The sequence below is a fragment of the Hibiscus syriacus genome, unplaced genomic scaffold (genome assembly GCF_006381635.1).
Source record: "Hibiscus syriacus cultivar Baekdansim isolate YM2019G1 unplaced genomic scaffold, ASM638163v2 tig00006731_pilon, whole genome shotgun sequence".
In the NCBI taxonomy this organism is placed as follows: Eukaryota; Viridiplantae; Streptophyta; class Magnoliopsida; order Malvales; family Malvaceae; genus Hibiscus; species Hibiscus syriacus.
In genome coordinates this window covers 245,761-262,805 of record NW_024062108.1, presented here as the reverse complement: position 1 = coordinate 262,805, position 17,045 = coordinate 245,761, and the positions used below count along the sequence as shown (strand labels likewise).

The window sequence follows — 17,045 nt, the reverse complement described above, 5'->3', positions numbered from 1 at the left end:
TAATATTTCTTTAAAGGTAGTGCAAACTGCCAGTATATGAAATTTTGACAAATTTTGGGATTTAACCAAAGTATAAGAAAAAGATCAAATTAAAGCTTAGTGAGACTTATATTTTTCCTTGATTATAATGTCAAAATGAGTGCAATGCATATATAAAATTATACATGGATGTTTATACATCATTGGGTAGGACTTGCGATAAGTCTATCTTGTTTATATTGGCATGATATTTATGTCATTTATCATATATTTAACATATTCTAACTATGTCAAGGGTTGAATATAAAATGAATTGATCAATGTTTATTATATATGATGTTTATCATGAGAATATATATGATGTTTATCAAAAATGTTATTTCGGGTATCAACTGCCCAATGTTAAATTATGATAATATACTTTGCCATGGATGAATAAAATAAAATAGAATGTATGCCCAAGTAAGTCATTGAGGGACAAGTTGTAGTTGGCATGCCATAGAGTCTAGGAGCAGTTGCATATCAATTAAGCACTTCAGTGTATATGGTGGGCACGACCTTATGTGTAAACACTACGGTGCATATATTTGACTTGAATACCGATGGTCCTCATAGGTTTATATTTGGGCTATGGTTTATTGATTAACAAACGATAAATAGTTGAATAAGTTGTTGAGCATATGGAATAAATGGAAAGTATATTGGTAAGAAACTTTATATCCGGTTATATCATGTTAAATCATGGTAACATGGTTGGAATGCAGGTAAAGTGATCACATTGCATTGAATATTATTACTCATTTATAATTATATGTTGCATTGCTCTGAATATTTATATGATTGTCTCATTATATAATTGTATACTTAGCGTATGATGATTTTCACGCGTAGGAAAAAAGGAAGAAAATGAGTAAAGAGTTGAGCTTGACATCACTCACCAAGAAAATATTTACAGGTAACAATGATGACATCCTACTGTGTTCTAAAAGTTCTAGCTAGCATGTATACGAGAATAAAGTGTCTGCAATTTCTTAATATAGTTAGTATTATAATTAATAGTATGAATAAATATTATGATATTAAACTATGCTTAAAAGTTAATTTGTGTTTTAAATCAAACGTGTTAAACAGTCTTATTTATTTTATGAAAATAGAACAAAATTGTGTATCACTACTTGAAACTGATTTTGAATTAGTAACCAACAATATCATATTATGATTTTCCTCTGAATAATTATTTCATAATAATTGTTCAAGTTATGAAACTTGAGTTGTTTGAAAGAAACAAAATTTTTACTTAGTTCAATTAAAAAAATGTTTTGAATTTCTGATGTGATATCTGTAACTCGTATTGGTTCGCGTATAAGGGTTATGAGTGTTACAAAAACCATCAAGGTTATAACTCATATCCTTACTAATAACTCTCCAAACTACTAAGAATGATAATATTGCATGAGAACTCCACCCACCAAAATAATAAGGATAATCACCTAGTAAAACCAATAACTCCCTTGCTAACTATATGCCTTAGAAAAAAAACACTTCTTTGCAACAAAAAAAAAACCATTCAAATAACACTTTTAACAAGAACAAGTGAAAAATTATCAAGATCCTAACGACATGACAGAAATAAAAAGATAAACCAGAGGACAAGAGACAAAACGATTTATACGGCCAACAAGACCTAACTTACCCAAATTACCTCCATGGAAACTTTCAAAGTTATCATAGCTACTTGTAAACATAATGTTACCACCATGCATAGAACAAAGCTTGTCAATGAAACCCATTGCTATGTTATACGATTGGCTAATCCATTATGCACTCTTGACACATATAGAAACTTAAAGAGATTATCAAACTGAACTTCAAGAATGATCTTCACCAACCCCTATAACACATCGATTTGGATCCTCAAAAGTACGAACCCTACTCCTAGATTTAAATTGTATGTAGCCAAAACCCGCACAAAAATACTTTCTCCCAACCACCACTACTTGCATGCGAGACTAAACAATGCATAACGAACATTGCAAGCTTTAAAAGCGAATGTCATCATATTAGTTCACCAATTTTTTGTGCCCATCTTTTTCCTTAGAATTAACAGTTGAAAAGCACTGAAGCTATGGGCTAGAAAAAAACAAGATCTTCTAGCATCCTAAGGAACGATGCATTGTAAAAATTTAAAAGCCCCAGTATATATTCTCCTACACTAGCCAAGAATTTTCCAACACACTCCATGAACTTGATAAACACATCTTAGAGAGTTTATCAAGCCTCACTTTGATATTCAAAAAAATGGATCGAAACCCCAAATAGCTCCTTTCCAAAATTTGAGTCAATAAGATCTCAAAAAAACACAGAGCAACGTACCAACTATTTTTCATAAAAAGCAATCACAAGGAATAATCAATTCAGGCCCTTTAATGGAACGCAATAACTCAACGAGGCATTGTTACCTTCATCGCCGAAATCCATAAGAGAGCTTCATTTGAACCAAGCTAACACAAATCTCTTCTTCACTACCTTCAAGACGACTCCATATTTTTCTTCCTAAATTAACACAAAGAATGTCTCCTTAAACAAAACAAAAGACAACTCAGAGTGCCTAAACTAGAATTCTCGCGACAAAACTATTAATATCACAATCCTATAAACATTTGATGGACATCTATCGAGTAGAACCTCTAGCACGACCAAAACCCCAAACACGGAGAAAAATCACCGCTCCAAGATTTAAATATAGTACTTAAGACCCACTGCCAAACACGCAAATCTGCTTCATTCTCTTCTATAAACTCTGACCCAAAAGATATACATTATGCACTTTCTCCTTTCATGGATAAAACTTCAGAGTTCACCCAGTTGGACAAAATCTTCAATAATATGCTCTTCGTTGCCCTCAAATTGGATCCCTAACAACCTTTCAAGATCTATGGTTATTTTAGTTTCTCGGATTAAAATATTCCTTATGGTAGAGAGATATGATTCTAAAAAAAGATACGCCCTTTAAATTTACTGCATTTTTTTATTATATTTTATTGTACGATCTCTCTCTTCCTCTCTAGATTAGAGAGGACCGTATCTTGAATCTCAAGCATATATCCATATCTTTTAATTGATCTTGGTAGTTTCCTATTGAACTTGGGAATGTATACATACCACGTTATTTCCGTACCCATTCATGTTAGGTAATGGAAAATATATATTTGCTGAAATATATGCTTTGGGATTGAGTATAGAAGAGCAGCAAGGTATTCTAAATGTTAAACAAAATAGATAGTCTTTCCATTTAGCTATCAGTTTAGTTAGCAAGCTATGCTTGGCTTCCTCAGTAACGTTTGATTCAACATAGTTGCATTACATTTATTTTAAAGGCATGAGATCAATAAGACTCAGAAAACAATGAATTATATTTATTTTAAACACACTTATATTTATTCCATGCAAATAAAAAAATCCACAAATGTTCCTTGCATCCTTCAATCATTACTGCATATATTGGTCTTTTTCAACATTTTTAAGAAATAATTTTATTTAATTTCTTCTGGTTCGATTTCGAATGCAGTTAAAGGATAACTCTTTGACAATCCCATTAAAGCGGTAAAGATGATTTTGTTAGGATCAGATCGATCTATTGCAATATCAGAAAGAGGAACCCAAATCACCATCTCTTTGCTTTTGATGCCCGTAAACTTCCGCATCCGACCATCCTCAAGGAAGCCCGTCATCTCGGATGCGAACGAGCTTATTCCAATGTCCTTCAACCTATACATGGTGATCTTTTGTTGTTTCAGCCACGTAAAACCCGTGATCCGGTTAAACCCGAACTCAACTAAATTGTTACAAGGCATCAACGTTTTGGGTAGTCGGAACTTCTCGAGGAGCTCTTGCGCTTTTTGCTTGCAAAGCGTTGCGCCATGGTATACTTCAGCACCAGCTCGGTGAGTTTCTATATGCTTAGATGCCATTCGACTGATCTTTTGTTTGTTTTGTTTCAATTTGCAAATTCCAACAATCTCAACTTGCTTATATACAGTCCCTTATCTACCCAATGGCAGAAAATGAAGGCATTTTTGTGTTTGATTTTTTGTTTTTAAATTCAGTTTGTGAATATGTGCATACTAGAATATGTCGGTTCGATCGGTGGTGAAGACGTACACTAGCGATGGTTGAACGGTGGATAATCGGCGACAAAAGGGCGATGAGACCAGGTGGGGGAAAATTTAGGGATTGGATAAATTTGGGAGTTTTGGTTCTTACCTTACGGGGAAAACCGGGTTTATTTTTCACCCATAACAGAAAATGGTCAAATTCAGGTCCTCAATTTTCTGCATTTTTTAAAAATTGTCTATAAGTTTAAGAAACTCATAATTTGACCCCTAATTTGGGGTGTTACAAAGGGATTCTAAATGTTAAACAAAATAGATAGTCTTTGCATTTAGCTATCAGTTTAGTTAGCAAGATATGCTTGGCTTCCTCAGTAACGTTTGATTCAAAATAGTTGCATTACATTTATTTTAAAGGCAACAAGAGATCAATAAGACTCAGAAAACAATGAATTATATTTATTTTAAACACACTTATATTTATTCCATGCAAATAAAACAAATCCACAAATGTTCCTTGCATCCTTCAATCATTACTGCATATATTGGTCTTTTTCAATATTTTGAAGAAATAATTTTATTTAATTTCTTCTGGATCGAATTCGGATGCAGTTAAAGGATAACTCTTTGACAATCCCATTAAAGCGGTAAAGATGATTTTTTAAGATCAGATCGATCTATTGCAATATCAGAAAGAGGAACCCAAATCATCATCTCTTTGCTTTTGATGCCCGTAAACTTCCGCATCCGACCATCCTCAAGGAAGCCCGTCATCTCGGATGCGAACGAGCTTATTCCAATGTCCTTCAACCTATACTTGGTGGTCTTTTGTTGTTTCAGCCACGTAAAACCCGTGATCGGGTTAAACCCGAACTCAACTAAATTGTTACAAGGTGTTTTTTGCTTGGATGCCATTCGACTGATCTTTTGTTTGTTTTGTTTCAATTTGCAAATTCCAACAATCTCAACTTGCTTATATACAGTCCCTTATCTACCCAATGGCAGAAAATGAAGGCATTTTTGTGTTTGATTTTTTGTTTTTAAATTCGGTTTGTGAATGTGTGCATACTTTTCTATGATTTAATTTTTATTCTTGATGTAATATTTTAAGCATCATATGAAAGAATTCATTGATTATTTCTCAGTGAACCTTTTTATAGATTGATTTGGTTTTGAAACTAAACAAATGGATTTTGTTTGGAAACGGGGAATTTTGTTTTCATCTTTAAAAATGGGAATGAATTATTGTTTTGCATGATTGCATTAAATAGATTGATTATGAGGTAGAGAGAGAAAACTCATGGGGCATGAGCTACATTCTTGGTATATGGGAAATCAATGAATAAGTTTTAAACGAATTAATTAAGAATGATCTTAGTTTGACCACTGAAAAAAAAATCAATTTATCAAGTAGATCATTGAACTTCTAATTTGATTTCACTCAAGTCGCCGAATGTTAATTGGTAATGAAATTGTTCATGTGGTAGTTAAACAAATTTGTATAATAATCTATTTGATCCTTAATAATTTAATATTTCATTCAATTCAATCTTAAATACAATTAATTCAATAAATTTAATAATAATTCTATCAGTTGGATGAACATCATGTTTTTTAGCCCACTCATCTTCCTCATTTTTTTTCTTATCTCTCAAACAAAAAACTCAAAAAACAAAACCTCCTCCCCAAATGAAAAAGCACAAAAAATTAATCATATCATTATCATCCCTATCACCATATGAGATATTTATATTTAATCCTAAAATTCTAGAATTTCACTTGAATGTTTGTGAACTTTTTTTATTTCTATTTTTATGTATTTTATTTAATTCGAATTGTAATTAGATTTCGAGGTTGTTATTGGATATTGTTACAAGTTAAATTTAGGTAATACAAAATAGGAAGAAATATTTTGAAAATTAGTTTTGATTAGCGTCATTTTAATATGAAAATGTCACTAATGGAGTACATAATCAACAGGGTTGTGTGGACCAACGCTAGTATATACCTTATTATTAGCAGGGCTTTTAGCAAAATACATAAATTAAAACCTAAAAAGATCAACACGAAGCAAAATAGCATCCAATCGATTCGACGAATAGCCTGCAATCTACCCTCTTAATAAGAAAAAATGTAAAACACCAAATTTTGATTAGTGACCAAAATGTAAATTTTGAAAGTTTAGTGGCAAAAATATAAAATTAGGAAACGTTTATGGACCTAAGTGTTAATTTTCTCAAAAAAGAATTTTTATTTCATAAATAGATAGTTTAGTCTTGAGAGTGGGGTTTTATTGAAATCAGATTCTTGATCCAGAATTTATGTTGAAAACTAAAAATGGTTAAAGTCTGGTAAGAAATCGGTAAATCGGATCGATTAGAAATTTTGGAAAAAATTGAAGGATGATAAATTAGGCTTAAAATATTATTTAAACATTTTAAAATGATGGAAAATAATATAAACCATTGGATTTTAGGATTTAATTCCATGTTAAATTTGGATCGTTTGATTAAAGTGGTAAATTTGTAATTTTTGGAAATTTCAAGAGCAAAACGGTAAAGTGGGAAAATATTTTCTTCATATTTGACTTTTGTAAGATGATAAGGTTGAGGTGTCTTGGTTTTATGGTAAATATCAGGTTTTATTAAGGGTAAATTTGTCTTTTCCCAATTAAATGAATAAAATATTCATTTAAGCTTAAATTAAAGGCGAATTAACATGAAATTTAACTAAAATTTCATGAAACTTGTTAATCCTTTTCTCCTCCAAGCCGTGAGCTTTTCCAAAGGTGAGAGAAAACTTCTTTTTTGATTTTTGAGCAATTTCCTTTGGATTTTGAGTTATGCCGTGAAATATGAAATTGTTATACACGAAAAACACTATCTTTTGGCACCATCTATGCTTGCTAATCTTGCTTGATTTCAAAGATCCCAAATTCTAGGGTTTGTGTTCACATTAGGGTTTATGAAATTAATGATGAATTTTGAGGTCTTTGAGGTTGTAGATTCATTGTCAAGATTGTATGATGAGTAGAACATGTTCAATCTTCCTAGAAATGTTTCTTTGATATTCGACCAAACTAGATGTTAAGGGAAACTTTGTGTTTTGATTAAATTGATTAGGGATTTGATTGTAGAGATGTTGTAAGGTTGTATGGAAGTTGATTTCATGCTTGAATGGAATCAAAATCGAGCAAAATCATGAAAAATCTAGTCCAGGAGCTTTGGAACATTCAACCATGGCTTATATGGATGAGAAAAATTATGGAAAATTATGTAAGTTGTGTAGCCTTATAAAAGTTTGGGGACTATTCTATGATTTTTGAAAAGTTAGGAGACTAAATCAATAATTTTTGAAAAGTTGTAGATTGTTGTGTAAATATTTAATAGTTGATATATTATGCTAGAAATTAATGTTTGAGTGTTGAAATTGAAGTTAGGATGTGAAATTGGATTATTTTTGGAAAGCTTATAAAGTTAAGGATTAAAGCACAAATATGGAAAGTTTGGGAGCTCAAGTAAAAATGTTATGTGAATTTGGATTAAATGGAATTTGAATGGTCAATTAGAAGTGTTAAGGACAACATTTATGTTGAAACATGGAAATTGTATCGAATAAGCATCGAAAATTTTGTTAGGGATTTATTTTCCAAAGTATATCTATGATAGTAAGATTCTAACATTTGGTTTGAATTTTTATATGGCTGGTAATTATGTCCATTTAGATCGAGTGCTTGAAATCAAGATCAAGCAATATTAAAGCTAAGGAAAAGCTTAAGGATGGAATGTGAAATCCTAAGGGAAATTTGCAAGCTAAGGACACCAGGTGAGTGCAAATTTATTTTGTACTTATGTTATTGAACAAGTATTTGCTTGCGATGAGACAGTGAAGGAGTTACTATGGTAAGAGGTGACTCTTAAAGTGTTGTGTGATTTGTGATGCATGCTTACATGTGCATTTGGTGAGCTAATAGAATTAGAGAACAATTTGAAAATGAAATTGGTGAAATATGCCTAGATTGGTGTTCCAAAGAGTAAGTTTAGAAAATCACCATAAATTCTACAAAAATGATTGGAGGATTATTTTTATACCGTTGGATTATTATACAAGTTTAGTTTTGTTTAGAACAAATGGAAATTGATTTCGATTTATATACATAAAGATATGGATTTTTAACAGTAAATAGGTCAAAAAACGAAGCATCAGCTTTTGCTCAAGATAGATTCTGCCTGTCAACTTTGACAATTCACCATAAATTGTACAAATTGAACTAGAAGGAGTACCTTACTTGGATAGTTTCGTATTTGAGTCTAGTTTCCAATAGTATAAATAGAATATTTTAAAGGTGTAGGTTAATGCATATTAATATTTCTTTAAAGGTAGTGCAAACTGCCAGGATGTGAAATTATGACAAATTTTGGGATTTAACCAAAGTAGAAGCAAATGATCAAGTTAAATCTTAGCGAGGCTTATATTTTGACTTGTAAATAATTTCTAAATGAGTGCAATGCATGTATAACATTATACATGGATTTTTATACATCATTGGGTAGGACTTGCAATGAGTCTATCTTGTTTATATTGGCATGATATTTATGTCATTTATCATATATTTGACATATTCTAAATATGTCAAGGGTTGAATATAAAATGCATTGATCATTGTTTATTATATATGATGTTTATCATGAGTATATATATGATGTTTATCATAAATGTTATTTCGGGTATGAACTGCCCAATGTTAAATTATGATAATATACTTTGTCATGGATGGATCAAATAAAATAGACTATATGCCCAAGTAAGTAATTGAGGGACAGGGTATAGTTGATATGCCATAGATTCTAGCAGCAGTTGCATATCAATTAAGTACTTCGGTGCATATGGTGTGAATAACCTTATGTGTATCACTTTAGTGCATATAGTGGGCACGACCTTATGTGTAAACATTACGATGCGTATATTTGAATCGAATACCCAGGGTTCTTGATCGCTTGTAATTGTATATGATAACGTAAACAAATTTGTGCAAGTCTACACAGTCGAATCAAGTAATAAAGAGTAAGTGAGTTATCATCTTCTCAGGGATTGGTAGGGGTTTTGGTGTTTTGCAACAACTAGAACTAGGTGTCACGAGATAGTCCCTGAATTCTTATAAAAATAAAGAAACAATTAGTAATGAATTATATGAACAGGTGTCAAAGAGTTACTAAAGCAAGAGAATGTTGTAAAGTGTGGTTGCAGTAAAGTTTGGTCAAGGCAAAGAAAATATAAAAAAGTAACAAATATAAATAGCCATGGCAAGGAAAAATGTTGATTCAAATAATTCAGAATAACTTCACATATTCATATTTTTCACAAAGCACTTAGGTTGGCCTTTCTATAACGAGAAGTTATTCTAAGTCAAGAAAGAATTGTTATGATATGCTTAGGCTGCCAGACAGGATTACTGGAGTATTTTAGGACGATTGATATGGTAATACTACTCAGCGTTAGGTACAACCCTTGGTTTGTCAGACTGTTGTTTTGTCAATATTCCTCAGCGTGTACTATAGTCGTTGTCTATTCTACTAAAGCATTTATCCCTTTTAGTCGATTGAAGCCCTCTCCTTATCTCTAAGACTGGTTAGAACATCACCATCTCGGATCTATTCCATTGTTCACGAAGATCTATCTTAATTCTCTCGAATCTAAGAATCAATTTCTAGAAAATAACAATCTCTCGAAAGCTCTTACAAAGTCTACAAATATTTCGTCTAGGCACCAGGAAATCTCTCAAAAGCTCTTACAGTGTTAAGGAAAAATATTAAAACAATGAACAAAACAGTCTAAGCAAAATCATAATTCAGTATTCATTAACCATCAAATGATCGTCTTGGCAAAACAAAAACAAACACTAAGTAACGCAAATCATGGTGTTCCCAAAGTATCATCATTTAGTACATGCCCAAAATCAGGGGACTCTACTGTGACAACTCTGACCCGCACCACGCCTGCTTGGCGACCAGCCTCTCCCGAGGCTTGACCATCGTTCCACTATAGTCTGGCTGTGGAGGGCACCAAGGATGGTCGAGTTGGGGAACGTTGGAAGGTAAGGTATTGCAGCTGCTTACTCCATACTTAAAGTAAATCTTCCCCTTCTTTTTTTTGTGGATATAAAGGGGTATTTATAAAGGGAATTTCTCTAGGGTTTTGTGTCATTGAATATTCCCTAAATACGCGTGTTGACTTGTTCATACTATAGATAGAAAGGCAGCTAAAGGTGATCAAATTCTTGAAGGGCATAATTGCACGTGAGGTCAGTCAAACAGCTGATAGGTGACATCATCAGCTCATCAGATCCACTTTAGACTTGTAAGATAAATGTTGCCTTGGCAATAAAAATCTGTTCCTCAATGTCTTCGTCTTTGTGTGCTACTTGCCCTTGCAAAATGTTTTTCATGGCTGAAATGTTCTTCCTAAGTCATTTCCTTCACACACACAACCCACACAAGTTGTTTCTCCTCACCAGCATTAGTTAAGTCAAATAAATCTTTCCTAGGCAAAACTTATCCACCACATGAAAATATGACCACATGAAATAGAGTCTTTTTTACGGAGTTATCATATCCCCAAACTTAAGCTATTTCTTGTCCTCAAGCAATGGCTAATAATCAGTAGAAAAATTAAAAATGTCACGACAAAGTAAAATTAAGACAATCATGTGGTTTAAAATTTCATCCCTCAACAAAAAGTTTAGCCTCAACATGCTAGACTATCATATAAATAAAGTACTTTCTAAGTCAGGATTCTTTTCTAGTGTGTGTGTGTGATTGTACCCAGTTTATGCTTTAACGTATTTAGAAAACTTCAAGTAAGCACTTTTGTTTTGGCAAGGCATCAAATTATTCGTCAAGCGGTTTCCACTTCTATTTATTCGACTTAATTTATATTTTATTATTTTTTAGGGGAGTCAACTCATCACACATACCCTTCCACACTCTAGGTAAAAGGGAGCATACCTTCCACCCCTGAGCTAGTCGAGTAGAGTCATCCTGTGACTACTTTCATTTACTCATATGCCTAGGCAACCATTTATTTTTTTAGGAGTTTCCAGATTATGCCATTACACAAAGGAGTGTCCCTTTAATTCTAAAAAATTTAAATACTAAGAAGTTTAACTAAAGCTTTACAATTCTTCAATGTCCCAGCATGCAGAAAGTTCTTTCCTAAAAATTTTCTAAGCACCTTAGGTAGAGAAAGCATACAATCGTGTTTACAAGTTCACAAAGAATCAAGCCTAATGTCAGTTCTATCCTTCAACAGTCATGTAATATAATTCTGGCCTAGGCAATAAAATTCTACTTTCATCATCGGTCATCCTCAATTTATTCCAAACAACAGTCTAAACATACTCAGGTCATGACAACCAATTATCATCAACTGTTATTAACAAAGTGTGGGACACAACACCTCCTCCAAACTTGATAGATGCATTGTCCTCAATGCATGAATAATAAAAATAACCTACGTTATTATAAATGCAAATGCAAATACAATGGAAAAAATACCTTACTGTCGGGGAAGCTTGACTTGACGCGCATGTTCTGTGTATCTTTGGAGGAGGGGGCTCTCGTATCTAGTATATTTCGATGGATTCAAAGAGAGAGATAGCTGAATGAAACGACTAGCTTTTCGCTTAATGCGACGCCTCGTGCTCGGGGTACAAACTGATTCTAGCCTTTCCTTACTGTGGGTGGGCTCTGTAGATGTTTATTGACACTGGCTTTCTTCAGGGTCAGGAACTAGTGTAGTATGTCTATCCAGAGACTGCTCAAATGCTTCTTCGGTTGTGGGATGATCGGAGATCATAATGAAATCATCATCTTCAAAAAATTCGGGCGGGAATTCCTGGGTGTTCTCGGACAAAGAGAACGAGGAGCTAAGATATTCGATTGTCTCACCATGGCCTTCTTCAAGTACAAGTGAGACATGCGTGGCAAGCTGAGGCATGAAATGTATTTTCGTTTGCTGTGCGTTTCAAAATTTCATTAGGAAAGGGCGGCAGGTCCTTATTGGTAATCAGGAGAAGCTCTTTGAAGAGGCCATTTATCTGTGCATCCCTTTCCTTGACATAGCCAAAGAAAGTCTGTATATGACTTTCCAGATGCTCGAGTCTCTCGTACGTATCTCTAGTAGATGTGACCACGACTGTCATTCTGGCCACGACAACTGATTTCGTTCCTCTCTCCAGACTCTCATGTGGAGCATTATCATCGAAGCTCATAAGTTCAGGCATATTCTTTTTGGTGATGCCTTCTTTTGACTTGAAAAAGTCCTTGAATGGCTCCTTGGGGGCTTTTTTCTTCCTGCACAGAGTAGTTATCAAGTTATGAAAAAGAAGGTTACTTTGATTCCTCTTTATACAATCATGAATTTGCTCGAAGATTGTCTCCCTAACATCAATCGCTCGCCCATAAATGATCGAGTGCAGCAGCATCAACCGCCTCACCAATATTGTTATGTTGTGGGAAGTCGACATCAGATTGCCTTTCAAGAAGTTATTTTGCATCTTTATAACTGGCTTAAGGGCTCGGCGATCCACCCTCTTATGTGTTGGCACATTTCCTTCAAACTTGGCCCATCTGAAACACAAGTCTTCCATGACACCATCGTATGTTTCTTAATATATCTCAGGAAAACAAATTTATGTTGATCCTCCACTTTGTCAAGCTTAAAATAGCGGTGGAGAGCTAAGGGAGTGAACCGGATGGATTTCCCTCTCACATAAACATTATGTTGGGATGGGTCTCCTAAATGTGCATAAAATTCGCGGACCATCGTCAGTGCCACCGCCGAAAGGGTTCGTCACCCACCGCCAAAAAAATAAAGTCGTCCTCCAAATAGACTTTCCGTTTATGTAGGCTTTTGAACCTTGCTTCAACTTTAGAAGTTTGGAAACACTCAAATCCTGAGGACGTGGTTGGATTTTTCTTGGATTTGGAAATGGTTTTTGTTATTATAAGGTTTATCGTGGTAGCAGTTTGATGGAAAAAGTGAAGAGAAAAGGTTGAAGGAAAAGGAAACAAGGAAACGGTGAGGAGAAAAGAGAAATGGGTAGTTTATTGGGGGTAAAACAGTAAAAATGGAAATGGAAAATATATGGTATTAATGAGAAGATATTTTATTTGACTTAAATTAAGGGAAATATGTCTTTCCCTCTTCAAATTTTTTCCAAAACTAATTAGATTAGGGTTTCTCTTCCTCCTATGCATGAGCATCAACCTTATACTGCCACGTGTGCCTTGAATACCAAAAAGAAAGAAAAAAGTATCTTAATAAAAAAATAAACAACGTGAATAATAAAATAACTTAGTTTTTAATGTACATAATTCAAATTTTGGTTGTCTAGGCAACCAAAATTGTTCAGGAAAGAAAAGCAAACTCTTGGGCATCGTGAGTTGTCGATGTTGGTTTATCACGCATGACGGGTGCTCCTTTGTATTCCTTCAGTCTTTGACCTTTCACCTTAAAGGTGGATCCATCATCTAGGTTCTTGATTTCTATTGCTCCATTGCTATGGACTTGGTGTACGATGAATGATCCTGACCATCTAGATTTTAGCTTGCCTGGAAACAGTTTGAGTCGTGAATTGTAGAGCAACACTTGTTGTCCAGAAAAAATTACCTTGGAAATTTTTTTCTATCATGTCATTGTTTCGGTTTTTTTATAGGCGGTCATTTTCGTAAGCTTGAGTTCTAAACTCATCCATTTCGTTCAGTTCCAGTAATCTTCTTTCTCCAGCAAGTTGGGTGTCCATGTTCAATTTCTTGATGGCCCAATATGCTTTATGTTCAAGTTCCATAGGCAAATGGCAGTCCTTGCCATAGACTAGTCTGAATAGGGACATTCCAAGTGTTGTATTGAATGTTGTGTGAAAGGCCCATAGCGCTTCATCTACCTTTGGTAACCAGTCCTTGTGGTTAGGGTTAACAACCTTCTCGAGGATCAGTTTGATTTCATGGTTAGAGACTTTAGCCTGCCTATTGGTCTGCGGATGATATGCCATGACAATTTGATGACGCACCCTGTATCTTTTCAGCGTCTTCGTAATTAATTTATTGTCAAAATGTGTGCCTTCATTGCTGAAAATAGCTCGTGGTATTCCAAAGCGTGTAAATATGTTTTTGTGCAAGAATTTTAGCACGATCTTGGAGTCGTTCTTGGGTGTTTCCATCGCTTCTACCCACTTGGACACATAGTCCATAGCCAATAGAATGTATAAGTCGTCAAAAAATGAGGTGAAAGGTCACATAAAGTCCATCCACCAAACATCGAAGAGTTTGACTTCCAGAATGTTTATCTATGGCATCTCATTTCTCTTCGATATGTTCTCGGTGTGCTAGCATCGATCACATGACTTATAGAATTCTTCTGCATCTATGAACAAGGTGGGCCAATAGAAGCTGGCTTGAAGAACCTTTGATGCAATCCTCGTTCCACCAAAATGTCCTTAATATGGGGATGAATGGAAATGAAATAAATTTCCTTGTCTTCTTCTTCTGGGACACATCTCCTGATTATTTGGTCGCCATATTGCTTGAATAGGAATAGTTCATCACAGTAATAGTGTCGTACATCATGTCTAACTTTTTTCTGCCCTGGATAGATAAATCTGGAGGCATAATACCACTAATAAGAAAGTAAACTATGTCAGCGTACCAAAGCACAACCATGACAAATAAAATTTTCTAGTATGAGAAATTCTCCTGAATGTCCTTTATGTCATGAAAAATGATTTTGTTTTCTAGCCTAGACAAGTGATTTGATACTTGGTTTTCAGTACCCTTTCATTCCTTTACCTCTAAATCGAACTCTTGTAGTAATAATATCCATCTAATAAGCCTAGGCTTTACATCTTTTTTATTAACTAAATATTTAATGGTAGATTGATCAGTATGCATAATGACCTTAGTCCCTATGAGATATGGCCGAAACTTATTGAATGCAAATACTACAGTAATAGGTTCTTTTTCAGTTGTGGTATAGTTCATCTGTGCATCATTAAATATACGACTAGTATAGTAGATAACATGAAAGAGTTTACTTTTCGTTATCCTAGCACCACCCCAACTGCATAATCACTAGCGTCACACATGAGCTCGAAAGTGACGTCCAGTCAAGTGGAACTACAATTGGCGTTGAGGCAAGTTTTTCTTCAAATTTGTAAAAGCATTCAAACAGTCATCATTAAACACAAAGGCTTTGAGACTTGATAAAAATCCTTTATGAATCATCTATAAAATCCTGTATGTCCAAGAAAACTACGTATGCCCTTTATAGTGGTTGGTGGAGGTAGATTCTCAATTATGTCCACTTTGGATCTATCCACTTCAATTCCTTGGTGAGAAATCTTGTGTCCCAACACAATTCCGTTGGTTACAATAAAATGACATTTTTCCCAGATTAGCACCAGGTTGGATTCCTCACATTGCTTCAGCACTTTAGATAAGTTGTCGAGGCATCGGTTGAAGTCATTGCCTGAGACAGAGAAGTCGCCCATAAATATTTCCATGCAATCTTCCACCATATCTAAGAAAATGGCCATCATACACCTCTGAAAGGTTGTTGGAGCATTACATAGACTAAACGACATTCTCCTAAACACGTAAGTACCATACGGGCATGTGAAAGTAGTCTTCTCCTGATTATCCAGTGCTATGGCTATCTGATTATATCAAGAATATCTGTCAAGGAAGCAGTAAAATGCTTTTCCTGCTAACCTATCAAGCATTTGATCAATGAAAGGAGGGGAAAGTGATCTTTCTTTGTTCATTAATTGAGCTTCCTATAATCCATACATATCCGCCATCCCGTGATTGTTCTAGTTGTCAAAAGCTCATCATTTTCATTCTTAACCATGGTCACACCACCTTTCTTTGGCACGCATTGCACCGGACATGAGCTATCGGATATTAGATAAATTACTCTAGCATCCAACCATTTTTTGATTTCCTTCATCACCACTTTCTTCATTATCAGGTTAAGACTTCTTTGTGGTTCAACAGAATTGCTATGACTATCTTCTAAGTTGATCTTGTGCATGCATATGGTAGGGTTGATTCCCTTCAAGTCTGTCATGGTTCACCCAAGAGCTTTTTTTTGTTGCGACAAAACATTTATCAAACTGTCCTCTTGTTCAGATATTAGAATAGCATAAATTATCACCGGTAAAGTCTGATTACTACCTAGATAATCATATTTCAAATGTGATGGCAAAGTTTTAAGTTCCAATATGGGTGCATGTTGTAATGGTGATTTTGGGGGAATGAATTCAATAAAGTCCAAGGGTTCGAATCTCATGTCTGGTCTAGCTTGAAGGAAGCTAAAACTGTTCCTCTAATTTATTCTCATAACCTCTTTTGGTTTCATTATCAAGAAATCTGTCATTTTCTTTAGTCGAAAAACTTTTGCTGAGGCAAAAGTTTTCACAATCCTCATTTAGAAAATTTTCACCGGTGCCAAAAATTTTGTGTTCCTGCATCAGAAATATTTTGTCTTGGCACAGAGTATCGTACTCATCTATATGTAAAAATTTAGCTTGGCCAAGATTTTTTGTTTCATCTTCCTCCATTAATTTCATGTCTCTAATGCATTGGCATTCTTCTGAATCATCAACGTACTTTATAGAGTTGAAGACATTGATTATGACGCTTTGATCTCCCATCCTCATCGTGAACTCTCTCCCTTCTTTCAGTATATTAGGATTCGTCCAGAAGCTAAAAAGGGTCACCCAAGAATTATGGGTGTGTTTTCATCAGCCTCACAGTCTAATATGAGAAAGTCAACTGGAAACACAAACTTGTCCACTTTTACAATGACATCTTTAATTTTGCCCTCAAGATGAAATATGATATGTTAGCTAACTGTAAAATAACGGTAGTTGGCCAAGCATTACACATTTCTAGTTTTAAA

General features: G+C 34.4%; 1 protein-coding gene across 1 annotated transcript; it reads right to left on the bottom strand.

Moving 5' to 3' along the window:
* Window positions 1-3,512: 3,512 nt before the first annotated feature.
* On the bottom strand, window positions 3,513-3,950 carry LOC120200996. Its single transcript, XM_039201694.1, has one exon. It carries the CDS (start codon window positions 3,948-3,950, stop codon window positions 3,513-3,515), a length of 438 nt encoding a protein of 145 aa, XP_039057625.1.
* Window positions 3,951-17,045: the final 13,095 nt, after the last annotated feature.